Consider the following 21519-nt stretch of genomic DNA (forward strand, 5'->3'; position numbering starts at 1 on the left):
TAAACACAAAAAGTTTTAACTTTACATTATTGGGTAATATAGTAATTTATCACATCGTATTCTCGACAGTTATGCTAATAATACGGTTTTTTAAAAGAATAATTCCAGTTTTGTTGGCCCCAAGAGATTTTTATGATTTAGATTTTATTATAAAAATTTTAGTCCTCTTGCTCTAACAGGATATGAGAAAATAGGGGGGATGGGCGTTGAACGCCCCCTCCTCTCCCCCAAATCTATTAAGGAGCGGCAAGGTGCCCGACTGTTGAGTCTATATTAGCAAAAAGAATATAAGGACAGACGGACCGAACCTAATTGTAGAGAAGTTGATTTTCAATTTGGAAAGTTTGGTGATTTTATGCCTTAAAAAATATTTTTTTCATAAAAAAAATGTAAGCGTTAATAGATAGATATCCTGCAGCCGAATTACATATATTTTCAGTTTTTATCAAGGGGTTAATTTTGGAAGGAAAAAAGGGTTTTAGTATCCTCAATTTTTTTTATAGGAGTTTATTTTTAGTAAAAAGGGGTTCAAAAGTGTCAACATATATTTTCACTTTTTTTCGGCTTTGAAAGTGTTTTTCACAGCCGGCTGCGAAATAATATATTTATACATTGTTTTTTTTATATTTGATGGCTCAAAATTTTAAGATACAAGGGAAGGGGGGATGCTTGTAATAGATTTAATCCAAACAATAAAAATATTACCTACAAAACGTTAAAAGTTTTAGGCTTGGGCGTCCTTGATTTAATGTTTTTAAAGTATTGATATCTTGTTATTGTTGTGTTACTTATTGACATAATGTTCCTTTTTTCATAATTTATATCCATGTCTCTTTGACTTTAAACTTCCTGAAATGACAAACATGGAACGGGTTCGTTTCATGCATTAAATCCTTTAATAAAGGCCGCACCCTAAAACCTTTACTAACCCTTAACAATCATAACTAATAACATGAATATTTTATAGTAGCGCCGCTACATCATAACTAAGCTATGTCCTTACAGCCAACTTTCAGTCAACATGATGTACAATTTTGAGAAAGGAGGCATTGAAGGTTAATAAATAAACTGTGAATGAAATATTAGAACCCTTTTAAGCTGAAGTACTTCTACATTGTAGCTGCTCTACCTAAAAAATATAAGTTAACTTTTTGTATAAAAAGAAAGCCATAGGCCATGTAAGATTACTATTAGGTACTTTTCCATTACGTAACTTTAATTTGTTCTCGCGACCCACAGCGGGTCTAAGACAGATATTCGGAAAAAATGATTAAATAAATTTTGTTTTAAATTAAAATATCAATTGCGATATTGCGTCCTATAGGACTGTCGGTCAGGCTACAAAAGACGCACATTTTTGTAAAATGTTTTACCTATACATGATTTTAATACCTCGCGACTTACGTATGGTTTAATTTAATTCTTGTTAAAATCAAAAAGCTTTATTGCGTTTAAATCACTTATTTAAAAGTTTATTCTTCATTTAACATTTTTATTTTATTTTAAAATTTATTTTTCTTCTATTTTGTTATTATTTTTTTATCTTTTACTAGGAACAAAGAGCTTGTTGAAGCAGAAAAGCCTCTTTTATCTAGGTAATAATAACTATTCTTAATGAAAACTTTAAATTAAAGTTTTATTTTTTGTCATTGTCGTTTATACAATACTAGCGGCTACGCCCCTAGAGGCCTCTAGTGGCCTTTAAATGTTTATTTTTATTTTAAATATCTAATTTGAGAAATAACTTGTCTATGTTATCATTAATTGTTAAATTCATGCGTCTACGCAGCGCGACTACGTAGGGCGACTATGCTAACGACACTATGCGGCGGAAATATTTAATATTTTTGATTTTTTTTGTGATTTCTCTTGGGAGGGTGGTGGTACCCTCCCCCAAAATAGTTAAAAACATTCCCGGGACATATGAGAATCTACACTGTTAAGGAGAACCCAATCGGTTCAGCGGTTAGCGAGATCCTTCGGTACAGACACACAGATACACAGACACACAGACATCCTGTTACTTTAGTATAAGGATATTTGAAAAACGTTAAAACAAAAAAAACAAAGAATAAGTGAGCAGCTAGGTTTTTAAAACCATGAAGACTCCTTTTAATCTATTGTCTAATGTTTCCTCCCTCCCTGCATTTTATAAAATCTCAAAGAAGGAAAGGTTAAACTGTACTGCCTAAAGTACACACAGACGCACAAAAATGCACACACAATATATGTACATATACAACATACACACAAAAAGACCTCAGATTGACCGATGTTTTTGGGTACAAAAACTACACTCAAACAGACACACACACACACACACACACAACTAGCCTGAATGACCGCTCGATAGTTGTAGTTTGCCTGTTTATTACATCTACAGCGTCGCCAACTTTAAATATTTTCAAATAATTTAAACATTTTTATTTGATAATATACATATTTAATTCAGGAAGAAATTAGGACATACCATAATTATTAAGTAGTCTAGTTGCTCTATCTTTTAAAAATCTGCAGTACAATAAGAAAACTTGTTGGAAACCGTTTACAGACATTTGACAGAATTTTTAGTGGCCATTAAACTTTTTGGATAAGTGATATCTTGTTTTATTTCATTTGTGATTTTAATAAGTGATAATGTTTAAAATTCTAGTTCTCTGTGATATAATGCTTTAACTTTATGCTACTATATAAGTGCCACTAGTTCTTTTGCCCCCTAGCCTCCAGGAAGGCTAAGAAGGCAGGAAAATAACCTAAAACCTTCCAAAGACATTTATAAAGCTTTACTAAAAAGTAAGATCAATTCGGGTTAGAAGTTTCTAAGATCTATAGCTTCAGACAAAAAATCCTTGCTACTTTATATGATAACTAGCGGCTTCGCCCCTAGCCTCTAGGGGCTTTGCCCAAGAGGTGATAAAAAAAAATTATTGCGAGAGACCATAAAGGACCATGGAAACTCCTTCAAAAAAAAAAAAAAAAAAAAAAAAAAAAAATGGGGGGGGATTTTTTGGTTTTTGGGGGGGTTGGGGGTGTCCCACCCCCCGAGAAAATAGCTTAAAACCACCACAGGACCAATAGGTAGATACCCTGAAGAGTAGAATCCGATCGGTTCAGTGGTTACCGAGATCTTAAGGGACAGACAGACAGACGGACGGACAGACGGTCAGACGGACAGACGGACAGACAGACATCGTTCTACTTTGTATTATAGATATAGAAATATTCATACTTTTATGTAACTTGTGAAAAAATAAATCATACATTTTCAAATATGCTAGTACTGCATTTTCCGCCAATTATAAATTCGCAATTATGACAAAAATACATCAATAGTATTTATGTTGGCTGTAAAAAAAAATAACACGCACAGTCCTGTCAATACTCTACTAAGATGGAATTTACTGTTATACTTATTAATAAGTTTACTATTTTGCGTATTACTTTATATAATTGCATGTTTCATAATTCATAATCATTTGCAAGTATAGGGAATATTATTTAGAAATAGAAAATTAGCATTTCTTATACAAAATTTTCAATAATATCATATGCAGAAATGGAAGGGGACATAAAGTCGTTTATCATGTTAGTCTTATAATAACGTTTTCTAATATGTTGACTGTGTAGACTTTTATTTAATTTTGGTTGGTTTGTTCATTCATTTGAGTGTTCAAATGTTTCAATCACTAATTGTAATCTACAGAACTTTTATTTTTTTCAAATGTGCATTCTTTTTATAATTTTTATTAAGAATATTTGTAAATAATTCTGTTTTAGCCAAGATATTTACCATTAGATATTATTTATAGTATAATAGTATGTTAATTTATCTTTATGAAGTAAGAACAATATTGTATTTAAAAGCTATACTTTTCTGCAACTGTTCTTTGTGAGTGATATTCTTTGAATAAAAGAAAAAATTAAAATTTTTAAAAAGAAGGTGTATCAACTTTTTTTTTATAGCTAGCCGGTTCTTTTAGTAAGTAGTAGATGTAAAATTTTTCATAGAATTCAGATATGCAATCGGTTTTTTTGTAGACCTCTTATTTTTTAAGTAATTTAAGTTTTTTAAAAAAAGATTAAGTCGATTTTTAGGTACTAAAACGCAACAAAAAAAAGGAAGAAAATGGCCATTATGTACAAAAATAGTAAGATCTTTAATTTGACACCTTACTTTTTGAATTTTGTCATGTAATTATTGAAAAAATTGATTTTTTTAAACCCACGAGAATAAAAACTTTGAACTTAATTTTATCATTTCACAGGTAAAAAAATATGGGTTCATATATACCTTTAGAATCAGAAAAATATTACGAATCCATTGTAAGCAAAATTGAAAAAAAAGTTAAAAAATAAAAAATAAACAAATGGCCAATTATATTTTTTGTTCAGGCAACACTTTCGTCTTCCCTTTTTTACCCCCTCTTTACCCCCTTCCCATTTTTATACTCAATTCAAGAATTAAGACGTTGCCTGTATAATATGATATTTTCATATAATTCCTTTTATTGTAGTTTATATACTATATTGTAAACTTTTTTTTTCAATTTTGCTTACAATGGATTCGTAATATTTTTCTGATTCTAAAGGTATATATGAACCCATATTTTTTTACCTGTGAAATGATAAAATTAAGTTCAAAGTTTTTATTCTCGTGGGTTTAAAAAAATCAATTTTTTCAATAATTACCTGACAAAATTGAAAACGTAAGGTGTCAAATTAAAGATCTTACTATTTTTGTTCATAATGGCCATTTTCTTTCTTTTTTTTTGTTGCATTTTAGTACCTTAAAATCGACTTAATTTTTTTTTTTAACTTAAATTACTTAAAAAATAAGAGGTCTACAAAAAAACCGATTGCATATCTGAATTCTATGAAAAATTTTACATCTACTACTTACTAAAAGAACCGGCTAGCTATAAAAAAAAAAGTTGATACACCTTCTTTTCAATGAATTATTTGTTTGATGTTTTCGACCTCGTTTGATTCATTTTTGTAATGTAAAAGCAATGTTGTTGTCAAAACTAGTCATGTTGTAAAATTTACAGTTTTTTTAATTTTTAATTGAAACACAATTTCCTAAACCGAAGCTCTTCTATAATATGATTTGGTTCATACATCCAACTGACTATAGCTACAATTTTTTACTTTCAACTTAAATACAATTTCCGAAAGCGAGGCTCTGCTATAATAAGATTTGGTTCATACATCCAACTGACTATAGTTAAATGATACCTGTTGATACAGTTAGCCAACCAAATAATCGATGCTATATAAATGGCTATTTTTCTTTAATCTTTTTTTTTTTTTGCTGCACTCCTAATGGATATAATTAATTTTAAACACAATTTTTATTGTTAAAAATTCTGAGTAAGTATTATTCAACTTAAAATAGTATCAACTGTAAAACATTTCAAGGAAATTGTAAAAGAAAGTTTAGAATATTCACAGCTACCAAAGCAAAGCTGCACATCTTTTGGACTATCTTGAACTCCAGCCACCAAAACTGGAAATTGAAAAAGTAGCCGAATATCACTTTGATTTTTAAAAAGTATTAGATTAACAGATAAACGTTTGATAGGCAAAGTTGTTGAAAGTTTTAAATTTTTATTGATCTTTTTTATTAAAAAAACCTCCTGCCCAATATGTATTTTTATCCACATGCTATTGATGCATCCCTGTTAAACTTTTGTGTTAGTATTATATCAGCACGTGACCATTTACCTATTCATAATGTTATTTTAATAGTGGTTAGTAATTTTCGCGAAATTATAATTGGCTTTGATAATATAAGGTTGATGATATATCTGCCATTACATTTAGTTTAATGTCATAAGACGACGATAACCATTAAAAAATTGTTAAGGTTTGACCTAAAACGATGACGAAAAAGTTTTTGATGTTTTAGAGAAAAAATGGAGGAGAATGGGAAGCAGTTGGACCCTGTCGGGGCAGATGCGGAACTTAGCTTTTCAGAGGAGGATGGCACACACAAGCTCATGGTTAAAACTACAGCTGCTGTTCACAAGAGAAATTTTGGGTGATTATTCACTTTTTTTCAAAGCATACTATTTTATAAGTTAAGCAAATAAATATTTACTTCACCCTAAAAGAATCACCCTCGCCCTTTTTTATCCTCCGTTTTTCTCAACTTGGTATGTAAAATTTTGGATTGTCATTATCTTGGCGATCACAGGATGCCACAAATGAGAAAATACTGTGAATTGATATATAAGTAAAACACAATATCCTGCTTTAAAGTAACTGTATTGCCAAAGTCAGTACTTTGAACTCACCTTTTTAGAATAATCCTTATATAATTTACGGTCCTACAACAAACGCAGGAGTCCCAAACTTCGGAGTGGACAAACGTCGGAGTGGACACTTAACCTAACCTAACCTATTTAGACCATCTTATAGAATTTTAAATGCCTAACCACTGGTGGGGGCTTATTTATTCATTCATATCTTAACCTAACCTAATCTGTATAGAAATACTTGATAAAATTAATATTTTAACACTCCTGCGTTTGTCCACTCCGACGTTTGGGACTCCTGCGTTTGTCCTGGAACCTAATTTACTCATACTTACAAAATAATATGTTGTTCACTTTTCAAATTTTGCAGCAATTCTACTCTATAATTTACTTTGCTTGTCTGTCCGTCAGTCACTCCGTAATGATGTGCGGGAAATGGGATTTTCTCGGCAGCTATGTAAGCTGAAATCATCATTAAAGATTTGTCCTGTGTATATCTACTATCTAGTCTATAAATTGGTTTTGTCCGTACGTTTTTATGTTGTTTATTTTTTTTATAAGACAAAAATACTTATTTTGTATGAGGTTTCGAGATTTTTCATGATATTTGTGTATTCTATCTATTTCTTAAATTGTTTATGATAACTCAATAATTTACCTTTTCCTTTACTACATCCATGTTTTTTCATGCTTTGCTACTTATGGATGTTGTCATCCTTGTTTTATATAATTATACAATCTACGTAAATACGACTAAATTCTTATTTTTATTTGATTTAAGTGTAAACGCCTACTAAAATCCTTTTTTAACGAGTATTTAAAGATTTATATTATTTAAAATCTTAAATTTAGGTTAATAACATTTTTTTGTTGAATTTAGATAAATATTACTTTAATTAGGAAAATTTTAGAAAATTAGAATTTGTTTAGTCAGATTGGTTAAGGATACAGAGTGTGAATTTTATCTGCTTTTTCTTAAATTTGCGCATATGTTCATTTAGATTAAAAATAATGGTGAAAAGTTTGGACTCTGTTACAAATCACAATTTGACACACATCCCCTATGCTTAGAAGCCAACGAATGAAAAACGAGTTCAATAACTTCTGTGAACAGTTATTTTACAGTCCTATGTGCCCTCCCTCCATATGGAGGATTAATGATCTAATCCTTCAAGCTGACTGCTTGCTTCTAGTTCCAGCCGTTTCACAAATCTTATGAAATAAACTACGTGGGTAGAAAGGCGTCACCACCAGCTTTAATAATTCAATTTTTAGGGCTGTCTTCCCCTTTTCCTTAACCCCTCAAAGGTTCACACCCCATTGTAAATAAATGGCAGTGCATACTACAATTAATTAAAAATTGGTTGTATTGTAGGTTGGAAGTGAGAGGTATGCTAGATATTGAGAGCCTTTTGAATGGAGCAGTCATCTTATTAGATCCACAGGTAAACGCTATATATATACTCAGGGATCTTAAGGGATAAGACAATAGATAAATTGATGTACATTCCCAATGATTATAAACTACATCTCCCCTGTCGATTAAATCATTAGTGGGAAATTTTTTACGCTGCTAGTTTTTACAACTTTGTGTATCACGATAAATTACAGTCCAATTCCGTCCTCCTGTTTATACTATAACCTGTGTGTTCTTTTCAATATGCAAATCTTTAAAATAAAAATTGTAAGATTCAAGAATATAAATTGTTACTTACAGAATATACTTTTAATTATCTTATATTTCATATTCTTTTTTATATTTTTAGCTCACACGGGATCATTGTTGGGTAAGCTAATATATGTTAATTGTATTTGTAGTGTGTTAGTAGCACATGATAATATTTATTTAAGCTTTTAACGGGGCTCGGCAGCCGTTCATTTATTGCAACTCAATTAGCTGCGAATGTCGAGCCATAGATTTTATATTCCAAGAATTCGTAATTTTATAGCTTATTATCTTATACTTTATTACACTGCATTTGTAGAAAACAAGCTTATGTGATTGTTTTAGCAATATATTTAGAACACTGCACTGGATATGTGGATATTGTGACAGGGGAATTTTGTCGCCAATTTAGGTTGCTAATATAGTCCCTAAATATTGGTTAATACATTCTCCATGGTAAGGACAGGGTATGGGGTAAAGTCATAAGGGGTAAGATATAACGTTATATTAGCCAGTCAGAGAAACATTTTATTAAGGTATGCGAGGATCTTTCACAATATTCACATATTCTCTATCCATTTAGAACATCTTATAGATAAAACGATAATTTATTCCAGTAGCAAATAAAAATTAATTATCTTCTAAAACATTTTATAAAAATTTGCTAAACAGTTTAGCAAGATAGTCACTTTTTGTATACACCATTCAGAGCTCACTAATTGTTAAATAATATTATATTGCAAGCTTTATAGAACACATTTGCATTAACCATAATTCTTAAATTCTATTTTATTTTTTAGCAAAGTAGTCCTGAAGGTTTGGTTGATGCTTTATTGGATTCCATGCTTACTAATGAAACTGTTACTAAACCAGAAGTCAAGGTAATTACAGTATTTTAAGGTTATATTGGGAATTTTGTAGCTGCACTGAGTTAGACCACCGCAGGAATAAACCAGAAGGGGTTATAAAAAAGAGCAAAAAAGCTCTCTCTCTCCCTTTATTTCCAATTTATTTTAAAGATAAGGAGGGAGGTGGGGGTCACTTGATTTGTTTCCAAGATACTGACCAACATTCAATTAAAACTAAACTAAAATTAAATTTCGAAAATGTTTGTTTAGTCGTTACTGTTTAGTGATGATGAAAATACTTGCATATCTCAAACAATACAGGTAAGCTTTAACATGGTAGACTTGTACTATATTTCTCAAATTTAAGTTTTTTTATTTTACTTTATTAAAAAACAATCAGTTTGGTTGAATTTCTAAGGTTAAAATTTTGCTCAGGGAAATTGTTTATAGTCCAAAAAATCATAACATATATGACCAAAAGGTATATGTAAACAAAAATCTTCTAAAAATTCCTTTTAATTTGGATGTCTTATTTATTATCTAGGGTAGTAAATCTATTGTTTACCCACCCTTCTTTATGCAAATCTAATAAGGAAAATTAATTAGTTAAATTGTTACCGAGTTCTTAATGAACACCTAACCATGCATCCTTTCTCATATTAGGACCTCTAAATGTTTAGGGTCGTGTAGAAGGGGATGGGGGTGGAACGACCGCTGATCCTAGCTGGCTTTGTATATTTGCTGATGTACCTACATTAAAACAAAGGTAAAAATTAGTGTAGATTATACGTGGATGATGCAACAGATAAAAAATGTCGTAAATTTAGGTTGCAATTTCCCCCGGCATTTATTGGTCGGGACGTTTATCGAATAGGAGGAAAGAGGATGGGTTAAAGGAGGGGGATTGGTGAGATCGTTATATTAGCCCGCTACAGAGTTATTATAGAACATGAAAATCTGGTGTAAGATCAAAGTAATTATACATCCATTATTATAGAAGGATGTTTATTGTTGAAACAAATTGATGCACAAGATATATTTAGCTTTTGAAATAATTACAAAGCTTTCAATACAGTTAGATACACAAACAGACTCTTGTGTATTTTAGAATGGATTTATAGGCAGTAATCTACTGTTATGGAAATGAAAAATACACGATTTTTTGTTAGTTTGACTATGAATGAGGTCATTATTTCAATTAGATGATATTACAATAACTATTCTATATCTCAATTATCCATTCACTCATCTGACTATAATATACAATCTGTGATATATTTGATTAGGTAATTACAATAAGGTAGACCTGTTTTAATCAGTGTTGTTTATCAAAAAGTGTCCTCTCAATTTAAAAAGGAAATTAGCTTGCAATTTTCCTTATAAATGACGTTTATGTTAGCTAAGCAATTTACTTAATATGTTTTAGAGATAAACGTATTTTTGAATAGTTTTAAGACTAGCTTTAAAAAGCAAAACATTTAATCGCCACATTTTGCTTATAATAAAAGTTGCTGTAATGCATAGGTACTATTTAGTATAAAGTTGTAAATCTTGATAACTTCTAATGGCAACCTAATTGTGCTGTTTAGATTTTAATCCGTGGCAGTTTGCAAATGACAAACATTAATTTTTATTTAATTCAATTTTGGTTATATCTCTTGCATATCATATTTTGATAAAGTATTAATATTTGTTGTTTTCCGTTGGGATCTCAATAATCCCTACGCTGATAAAAGGTCCTCCGTTTTAGAGAAATTTTTATTTCGCTACCCAGAGATCTTAAGTGATAAGACTATGGACAAAAATTTGATGCAAATTCTCAATGATGATGAATAAGATTGTCTATACTTTCTGTACATTTAATTTATTTGGTTAAAAATTAAATAAAATATTAACTCATATTTGGCGATGTAAACACCTATAATAAATAAAAATTAAATTCATTTTTGATTTGTTAGTTTTTCCTGTTATATAGCTGCGCTACTTATGTATGTATTTATTCTTTTTTGAGTTTTGTCGTCCAAAAAAGCCCCCTGTTGCGCATAATAGAGATGCTATCTCAGATATTCAACAAAAAAGACTTTACAATCCAATTTTCAGAATTAATTAAAGTGGAATATAGATCCAAAGGTCCTCGCCCTAAAACAATTTACTTCATTCGTTTTCTCTATTTGTTTGTGATGGTTCTATTAGACTAAGTTAGGTTAAGTAAGGCACAAGAGACCCATGTAGGATCAGATCACCCTTAAGGAATAAAAATAGGTAATTTTTTTCAAAATTGTTAATCGAGAAATTTTATTAATAAATCTTAATTGAAATTATATGGATTGTTTTTTTTTAATTCTGCTTGGCAAAGTTCGACTAAAATTGTTTTTCTTATTGAATTTACTAAATTTAAACGGACCAACCTTTTACGAAACAAGTTTTTAATCTAAAGATGGTTTGAATTACCAATCTCCGTGTTTTTATCTTAGATACAAAAAAAAAAGATTAAAATGTAATATCATTTAAGAAAGCATATACTGATATTTTTTACTAGAATTATTTCTTATTTGTAACAAGAATAATTTAATATCACTTTAAGTATGGTTTAGGATAAATATTGATGGTTTGGTTATGTATGTCCCAAACGTTCAGAAAACAACTATCAAAGAGAAGCTCTAAAGAAGTTGTATCAACTTTTTTGCTTTTTATTTAAGATAGCTAGCCGGTTCTTTCAGTAAGTAGTAGATGTAAAATTTTTCATAGAATTCAGATATGCAATCAGTTTTTTTGTAGACCTCTTATTTTTAAAGTAATTTAAGTTTTTTAAAAAAATAATTAAGTCGGTTTTAAGGTACTAAAACGCAACAAAATAAAAGAAGAAAATGGCCAGTATGAACAAAAATAGTAAGATCTTTAATTTGACACCTTACTTTTAAAATTCTGTTGAGTAATTATTGAAAAAATCTATTTTTTTAACCTCGGTTTAATAAAAACTTTAGACTAAATATTTTTTCAAACAGACATAAAAAACATGGGTTCATATATACCTTTAGAATCAGAAAAATATTACGAATCTATTCTAAGCAAAATTGAAAAAGTTTTATAAAACTATTATAAAAAAATAAGTTTTTTTTAAGAATCATAATTTTCGGCTTTAAAGGGTTAGCTTGAACCAAACCTGAACAGATAGCCTGATATCTAGTTGCCGAATGTGTACGCAGTTTCCTGGGTGTTTCCTCATCCTCGCTCAATATTTACTACTAGCTACAAATCTTCAAACTTCCCTTAAAAAAATCAAAATTTGAATGTGTAAACGATTTATACAATATACATTATAAATTTGAATTTTTTAAATTTTGATTTTTTTTTTTTGAAGTTTGAAGCTTTTTTAGCTAGTAGTAAATATTGAGCTAGGATGAGGAAACACTCAGGAAACTGCGTACACATTCGGCAACTAGATATCAGGCTATCCCTGAACAAAACCTAAACAAAAGACAATGCAATGTAGCAGATATTTTTTAAACACAAGAAACAATAATTTATTTTTAACTGCATTGTTTTGAAGTTTATAAACAGACTGATGCATATTTGTTCATAATTTTTCATTCTTTACATGTTCTTTAATATCACTATATTTATTGTAGTATCTATTGTATATATTGTATGAACGTTCTCCTTTTTTCTGGCAATTCTATAGGTTAATTTTATAGATTAAGCTTCCCGATTCGTCAATTTTTGCGATTTGTGATTGGCTAGTTTAGTAGTTACAATTCTTAAAATAAACTTTTTTATTTTTTCTATTTTTTATTACAATTTTTTAAAACTTTTTCAATTTCGCTTAGAATGGATTCATATTATTTTTCTCATTCTAATGGTATATATGAACCCATATTTTTTATGTCTGTATGAGAAAATATTTAGGTTTAATGTTTTGATTAAACCAAGGTTAAAAAAATAGATTTTTTCAACAATTACTCAACAGAATTTTAAAAGTAAGGTGTCAAATTAAAGATCTTACTATTTTTGTTCATACTGGCTATTTTCTTCTTTTATTTTGTTGCGTTTTAGTACCTTAAAACCGACTTAATTATTTTTTTTAAAAACTTAAATTACTTAAAAAATAAGAGGTCTACAAAAAAACCGATTGCATATCTGAATTCTATGAAAAATTTTACATCTACTACTTACTGAAAGAACCGGCTAGCTATCTTAAATAAAAAGCAAAAAAGTTGATACAACTTCTTTAGAAGGAAAGACAAAACAAAAATGTATAAAAATTGGTTGTAAGATAAATATATACTGGACACTGTTTAAGGGTATGTTTACTGTAACAGGAATCATCCTGCAAAGTTACAATTCGATAGAACAATTATTAAGTTACTAAATTAAGTATAAGAGCTGTCCGTTACTTACGAGCGGACGTATCGAACATACCCTTATTATAGAAAAGCTGCAGTTTTTGTTGTAGAACATTACAATGAAGGTTTGCATTCCAGACGTTACAGACAAATTTTAAGATAATTATTTTCTATAGAATGATCGGAATAGTTCGGTTACCTGTAGAAACAAACTTGGGAGAAGATGCTCAAGAAGTTAGGTTCCTTATTCTAGCCCTGTGTCCTACTAATGAGAAAGGTCAGTATAATTACATGGAGGGAGGGGATATTAGGCTGAAAATTAGACCGGTCTCCAAAGTTTTATAAGAAAGTCTCTTATTCGAAGGCTGAAAAGAGTTAATTGGTTCAAGCTACCAGTGACAACACTTTTTAAACATTTACACAATGGGTAATGTTTTTCTTCATAATTTGGGATGTACGCCAATTTATCGTCCATTTTCTTATCCCTTAAGATTCCTGGTACGATGTACTATTATAATACAGTTTCAACATTATGGAGTAAAATTAGATGTTTTCATGTTACCCATTAGCAATTGGCTTTTTAAAAATTATTTTAAAATTCTAAATATACTTTTTATCTGTAAATTGTTGGAATTTAGTTGTTCATGATTAATCTTAATTAAAACCTATTTTTCAGCGTCTAAGAGTGCGTTAGAAACAGCAAAAACCTTTTCAACAATATTTTCTGATATGCAGTTGAGGTAAGGATTTTTAATTAGCACAACTTCTATAAAACTTGATAACGCCCACGTCCAGCAGTCACTATGATATAAGCTTATTATAGTGCCATTAAAAAAATGACGTCCTAAAATACAAATGACCAATTATAGGTCAATACACAGACTAAATTACAATGGCAGGCCAGTAGACAGTTTAATTGATCAATGGTAGGCCAGTATGGTGTTATTTTTATAGGCACTACAAAAAGCTTCACTATGATACCTATCTTTAATAAAATTGATTCAAACTTTTTGCTGCCGAGTTTGAGTTGCCAAGACGTTTAAAAGCACAGTTAGTACTTCCAGACAAATATCATGCATATTCAAAGTGGTATGTTGTCTATTTTTCCCCTTATACCTTGAATGTTTGGACAGAAAAATAAACATCACTCCCCTTGGTTACCCTTCGTTGTTAGACCTAAATGAGTTCCATGGAAAGCAACCTTGCCGTTACGACTTTACATAATGATTTTTTTAAAGAAAAGCCACAATTTAACAAGTGTAGCTATTCTGTATGTATATTATTTCAGACATTCACTGTTAGAGAGTGAAGATGAACTCACTTTTAAAGGTAAAACTAAATACAAAAAAATAACTTATCAGGAAGGTAGGGAAAATCTTTATCTACACCTTACATCCTGCCAATAACAATAAGCTATAAAAGGCAGAATTTTCCTACTTAATGATAAATTCACTGAGTGAAAAGTCTATTTTAATTGAAATATATTTCGGTTAACATGGTACCCTCTTCAGTCTATATGACAAAATCATATTAATTTTAATTTCTTATTAAAAGAGAAGTAAAGAAAAAGAAATTTGTGAAACTATAAAGGCAATAAATGTTGTTTTTAATCCTTACATCTTTTGTGCTAATCTACAAGTAATCTGTTTTTTTTTATAAAAGTATTAATTTTGTAGGTTATATCAGGAAAGCTGCACTTGAGTTTTCTGAATTTCAAGACAAGAAACATGCCAAGTTAGGTAAAAAATAAATAAATTATTGCTTTAAACTTTTTTTTTTAAATCTATTTGATAAAGAAACATGATGTCTGTCTGTCTCTACCGAAGGACGAAGGATCTCGCTAATCGCTGAAACGATATGGTTCTCCTTTACAGAGTAGCTACTCATAGGTCTTGGGAAGGTTTATAACTATTCTGGAAGAGAAATCGCTCTTAGAAAAAATTCCCCTTAAAACTAATATTAAAAATGGGGAGGGGTGATCGATTACACTGTTTTTATACTAGATACAAAAATTTATAAACCTGCTCGGTCATTTGTTGCTCAAATCCTGTTTCGTTGGTTCAACTTTTTAACCTATAATTTTTATCTACAGATAGGTTCATTTCGTATATCATTAATGTACATAAAGTTATCGATCATCGTTTTATCCCAATGAAATTAATTCGGGGAAAAAATCACGAAACCTATACGTGTCTTTCAGCTGTCGTTGGAGGGCAACACATCGTAAAATTGACGACCTCTCCATTTGCCCCCCAAATATTATTTTAGATTTATTTTGCTTGTTGGTTATACCTTATACCTGAGCTGGATCTTTAAATCATTTTAGTGGTGAGCCAGATCGGGGTGAGCCGAATTTCAGCCAATCACAGCGCGGCATTTCATAAAATGCTGTGCTCTCATTGGTAGAAAGTTGGCTCACCCCGATCTGGTTTACCACTAAAATAATTTAAAGATCCAGCTCTGGTTTTATCCCTCGAGATCCCTGGTTTTTATGAAATAATTATCCTTTTTAGTTGGTGAGAAAGAAAAATCAGATTTGAGGTTTATACAAATTGGTCGAGGAATCAAGCAAGACTTGGCCAGAAGAATTCCTTACTATTTTTCTGATTACAAAGATGGTATTATAGGTAGGTTAATACATAGATGGAGATATAGAAAAGATAAATAAATAAATAAAGTTTTACATTTTACATCTGAAGAGAGCAAACATGCTCGAAACAATTTGAATGTCTGAATAAATATGTAAATTCATAATTTGTTTATGTGGCAACCTCTTACACATTAATGTATTTAAATACTAATTTGATGGATATAAACAAAAACAACAAAGCTTAAATGATTCTTAATTGCTTTTCTGACAACTTGGATAGATAGATAGATGAAATGAAATATATTAAGAATAAATATTTAGATAATTGTTAAAGTAAGAATAATTAACTAGAAAAAGTAACTACTTTTTTACTTACAAATATATGATTAAAGATAGGTTGATTATGTTTTCCCTTTAAAAACAAAATCATGAAAAATTTCTATAAAGGACCAACCTTAAAGTCCTCTCAATGATATTTAACCCCAAAAATATGATAAAGTCTGCTATTTTTAGGACCCAAATCCTTCCAGAAGACCATATCCACCTCCTTCTTCTTGTACTTTAGCATTCTTTTACCAGCTATTGCTTTTGGAAACTTACAGGTACAAATTTAGGTAGTGAATATATGGTACAACTTAACTAAATTAGGCTCTGTTTCTATCTTTTCAGGGAGGGAGGGGACATTGGGCTGTTTAGTCCTTTAGTCCCCAAAGTTTTATAATTACGTTTTCTTATTTGTTGGCTTAACAACTTTGGAGACCTTAATTGAATTTTGATTGGTTGGACCAAATAGTTGAGTGCTCAGAACGTTCAACCACTAATTATAATCTACAAAATGGGTAATTTTATCTAACATCATTGGGGTTTACATCAATTTAGGGGCCATTGTCGTTTCTCTCTTTAGATCCCTGCTATCTTTTTAAAGCCTTGATGATAACAATGATACGTCCAGAATTTTTAGCAAACAAAAATATTTGTAAATTTTGTCACACATAATCCAATCCCGTACTACAACGTTGATATTCCTCAAGCAAATCTTGATCACCCCCAGGGTAGGGGTAAATTTTAAATGGGGGGGTAAAATGAAAAAAATTTTGGGGCACCCCTAAATTCGTTTGGGGGGGGGGGACGTCTGCATTGGTCTAATTAAGTGATCGTTCATCTTTATTTCTCCATTTTTTTGTAAATGGGACTGGACCTGTTTGTTTTTGTACACATCTGATACGTATTCCTTTTCTTGTAAAGATTTGAGATTTGATAAAGATCATTCCTTTTTTTATTAAAATGTGTTTCTTTTCTTAATATTTTATTATTTTTATTTTTCCGTTTTGATTTAAAATTCATTTTTTATAAATTTACGCACTTTCATTTGATAAAAGCAGTGAAATACAAACCTTCCTTTACTCTTAAATACTATTTTAAGTAAGAACTTAATATATGTTATTTTAGGATGGTAATACAGACAGTAGAATCAACGTGGCAAAGGTTCTGATTGGCCAGGTCTTTGGTGGACTTGTTTTCAGCCTGTTTGCCGGACAACCTTTAGGTATAGAGTAGATTTTGGGGATGGTTGTTCATCATATTATTTTCTTATGGCTTTACCTGGCAATGTAAAACCGAAAAACGTACTAGTTTTTTGGCCCAAGCCTTTAGAGGAGGGCGGGGGAGGTCAGGAAAGGCTATGAAAATAGCCAAAAACTAACTAAGACATACCTAAAGCTTCCCTGAAAAGTAGAACCAGTTTAAACTAGCAATTTTCAAGATCTTTAGCTTTATTTTACAAGTTGCTTCGTCCCTAATAACAGCCTAAAACCACCCCAAGATATTTATATAGCTACACTGAAAAGAGCAACCAATTCAGAACAACATTTACCGAGATCTTTAGCTTCAAAAATAACTTAATACCCTATGTTATGCAAGCGGCTGTCCTCCTTGCATCTAGGGGCTATGTATTCGAAGGAGTAGGGAGAGTAGGAAAATAGCCAAAAACCAAACTTGTATATAAGTGTTATATAGCATAAAAATATCCAGGGACCTATAAGAAATTTCCATAAAATAAAGAACTCAATCGAATCAGTAGTTAACGAAGGATGGAATACTTTTTATCTAGGTTATTGTGTAAACTGTTTTCTTTGTAGAATTATTCAATTTAATTTGTTTTAGTTGTTGTAATGACTACAGCTCCCCTGGTTCTCTTTACAAAGATTATTCTCAATGTGGCCAATGATATTGAAGTCAGGTATATGTTACAATAACATTGATGATAATTAAAATAATCTTCCCCCCAATAAAACAAATAAATATGTAGATTTGCAGGAGATCAATTTTCAATTTTTATTCACAGGAGGGTTCTGAAAAAAATAGAGCATTGCTTATCACTAAAAGTATTTGTAAAAATATCAGAATATCGAATAAGAAAGCATTATATAACTTTAGAGTAGTTTCAAAACGATTTTTTACAAAATAAATTCTGTAATTTTTCTGTGAATACCCACCTTAGTTTGAAATATGGATTTAGTACAATTGAAAGAGTTTAATCTCCCTTGCAAGCTTACAGAGCCAGAAAAAAGAGGGGAGATAAATTTAAAGCAATTAAATGGCTAAAAAAAGGAAACAAATTGGATTAATCTTCCCCAAAAAATATCTAAGCCTAATGGAACAGAAATCTTTGAGATTTTACTGTACATACTAACAAATATCTAGATATATAATATAATTAATAATAATAATAATTTGTCTTCAGTTTTCTGCCTTTCTATGGGATGGTTGGCCTGTTTAACTCAATATTTCTCATCATCTACGCATTTTGTAATCTCTCCATTCTCATGAAGTTTTCATCCAGGTAATGCTATTATATAAAGAAGGAAGTTTTATTTATGTCTGTTGCGAAGGATCTAGCTTAAGTCCAAACACTTAGAAACAATGCATACACACACACACACACACACACACACACACACACAAGGATCTCACTAACCACTGAACCGATCCTTCTTATAGGTCTAGGGAAGGTGTATGACTATTTTAGAGAAAGGGTTTTTCCACTCTCCCAAGAGAAATTGCCAATAGCTTAGCCGCTAGTGTCAAACAAGCACAATAAAAATTCAACATAGCCATTTTATATGTAAACGTGTTTGGTTATTTTTGATAGTGGTTTCGGCCACTTAAGTTAAGGGGGGTTGGGAAAGTCTACCCTCTGCTTTAATAAAAAAAAGATATAAAGAATATTTGGCGACCGAATATTTTTTTTCTCGTGGGAGGGAATCAGTACCCTCCCCCAAAACCCTTCCTGGACCTACGGGAAGCTTAACTGTACAGAAAAATTATCAGTTGAGTAATCACATCAGCGAGATCCTTCGCTACACACACAACCTATTACCTTTATAGAAGTGTTTTGACCTTTCCTTATTTTTTTCAGATCAACGGAAGAAATCTTTTCCAACTTTATTTCCATTGCTCTGACTGTGGATGCTATAAAACATTTGGCTGCCAGCTTCAATCAACATTACAGGTAAAATCAACATTCAAATAAAAAAAATTTCAAATCGTTCTATGCAGCAATCGTATGTCTATCGGCCAAAGTAGGAGGATATATGTGTGTCTGTCTAAATGAAAATTTTGCATATCTTTACCTTTTTTCGGGTTTTCGTTTTTTTAAATCTTAAATTCTAGACGTCCTATATGGGGTTTGTTTTCCTGCATGGAAAAGGATAGTAGTATTTTTTTATTTTGTAAAGTAAAAGTTTTAATGAAAACTAATTATTTTATCACTTTTATTTTAACATATTTTTAGCAATGAAGTATGCGATGCCGAGAGAGGAATCTATCATCCAGTTGACCACAGTCATGAAAATATATCTGATGTAACTAGTCCTTTGGCATTTAACAGGTATATACTAATCAATAATATGCTAATTTGTGTGACTTTGATGTTAATATTATGGTTCATAATTTCCAGTATATTGGAATTAAAAATTTTCCTTTTTATGATAATATTCAGCTTATACTTTGGCATCTCGGGACTAAAAAACCTGGTTTTAATCCTATTGTTGTACATTTTTATATTCGTTGAAAGCTGTTTTAATATAATGCTATAAATAACTATTTTAAAACGGTTAATTTCAGGACAAAACGGGCTGCTGACTTGGGTGAAGTTGACTGCTCTCCTGAGGTAAAATTTTATTTCTCACTTAACCGAAACGATTATTTTTAGCAGCTACGCTACTCTATATGTGTATATGTCTGTCTGGCCTTGTTATCTGAACTTCTGTATTTCCTTATGATGCCCTTACATCAGTCAAGCATAATTATAGATTGGCCAGCTGTAGGAATCAATTCATGCAGATGTCTTCATATGATTTATTAGAAGCATAAAAACAATAGGATCACATCTAAAAAAGAATAAACAAAATTAGTCATATATTTAAACATTTTTAATTAAATAATTTTAATTCCAAAGAAAATGGAAGTTATATTCCTTTATAAAATCCTTTGGTGTTGCTCGAATATCGCTTTAAAAAATCCTTTGTGTGGCTTATGCATAGCTAAATTGAACATAACTTTAAAATTTTACTAAAATAAAAAATGTGCTTTTTGTATTTTCATAATATTTTTATCATAAGAAATAAATTTACATAAAAAATCAATTTATCAAAACTTCTCTCTATCTTATATCCATGCTATGAATATATTATTTATACACCTTCAGGAGAGTTAAAAACAAATAATAAACATACCTGCTTAAGAAATGATTTAAGCCCCCACAGAACTACCAAATTCTTCACTCAACACATTTTCCATTCCAACTCAGAATGATCAAATAACGTTTTCAACACTTGCTCTAGCAGACAATAACATTCACCAAACATGAGGCAATGTCGCAATTTGCGCATACACACATACACAGAAGACGGAACTACCATTCAAAAAGAACAAAATTTTCTCTACACAAACTTACCTTTCAAAGAATTTTTTCTCATTTCCACAAACAATCACATTATCCACGACAGTCCTCCTACCTTTCCTATTTTATATTTGAAAAAAGACTTCAGAATAAAATAATAAAGATATGTAAAACTATCAGGGATCTTAAGAGATAAGCCAATGAACGATATATAGGTGAATAATTTATATAGTTAAATTTGTTACAGGTTAGCTTGTTGTATCTTCTTCTTATGCTGGGTACAGTTTGGTTTGGCCTGACCTTGTTCAACTTTATCAAGACACCTTATCTTTCTCACAGGTAATAATATAGCTGGATATAGTTTGGTTTGGTCTGGCCTTGTTCAACTTTATCAAGACACCTTATCTTTCTCACAGGTAATAATATAGCTGTGTATAGTTTGGTTTGGTCTGGCCTTGTTCAACTTTATCAAGACACCTTATCTTTCTCACAGGTAATAATATAGCTGTGTATAGTTTGGTTTGGCCTGACCTTGTTCAACTTTATCAAGACACCTTATCTTTCTCACAGGTAATAATATAGCTGGGTATAGTTTGGTTTGGCCTGACCTTGATCAACTTTATCAAGACACCGTATCTTTTTCACAGGTAATAATATAGCTGGGTATAGTTTGGTTTAGCCTGACCTTGTTCAACTTTATCAAGACACCGTATCTTTCTCACAGGTAATAATATAGCTGTGTATAGTTTGGTTTGGCCTGACCTTGTTCAACTTTATCAAGACACCGTATCTTTCTCACAGGTAATAATATAGCTGGGTCTAGTTTGGTTTGGCCTGACCTTGTTCAACTTTATCAAGACACCTTATCTTTCTCACAGGTAATAATATAGCTGGGTATAGTTTGGTTTGGCC

At 30.7% G+C, this 21519-nt stretch overlaps 1 protein-coding gene across 2 annotated transcripts in view; it reads left to right on the forward strand.

The window, feature by feature from the left end:
• The first annotated feature begins 5894 nt into the window (after positions 1-5894).
• Positions 5895-21519, forward strand: part of LOC145332944 (solute carrier family 4 member 11-like) — a 34210-nt gene continuing 18585 nt past the window's right edge. The window contains exons 1-19 of one of the 2 annotated variants that reach the window (XM_080178059.1): positions 5895-6040; positions 7633-7702; positions 8024-8044; positions 8724-8804; positions 9042-9092; positions 9452-9537; positions 13291-13391; positions 13791-13854; positions 14403-14443; positions 14791-14853; positions 15628-15741; positions 16218-16306; positions 17154-17250; positions 17868-17943; positions 18448-18546; positions 19123-19215; positions 19498-19593; positions 19830-19875; positions 20855-20946. In XM_080178059.1, the coding sequence (XP_080034185.1) occupies positions 5916-6040; positions 7633-7702; positions 8024-8044; positions 8724-8804; positions 9042-9092; positions 9452-9537; positions 13291-13391; positions 13791-13854; positions 14403-14443; positions 14791-14853; positions 15628-15741; positions 16218-16306; positions 17154-17250; positions 17868-17943; positions 18448-18546; positions 19123-19215; positions 19498-19593; positions 19830-19875; positions 20855-20946 (1505 nt within the window). In that variant the 5' untranslated portion in view covers positions 5895-5915. The remainder of the gene's footprint in view (positions 6041-7632; positions 7703-8023; positions 8045-8723; positions 8805-9041; positions 9093-9451; positions 9538-13290; positions 13392-13790; positions 13855-14402; positions 14444-14790; positions 14854-15627; positions 15742-16217; positions 16307-17153; positions 17251-17867; positions 17944-18447; positions 18547-19122; positions 19216-19497; positions 19594-19829; positions 19876-20854; positions 20947-21519) is intronic. The other variant, XM_080178060.1, reaches the window with a different exon arrangement.

This window comes from Acartia tonsa, chromosome 11, assembly GCF_053477335.1.
Source record: "Acartia tonsa isolate MP-2025a chromosome 11, ASM5347733v1, whole genome shotgun sequence".
NCBI classification, from domain to species: domain Eukaryota; kingdom Metazoa; phylum Arthropoda; class Copepoda; order Calanoida; family Acartiidae; genus Acartia; species Acartia tonsa.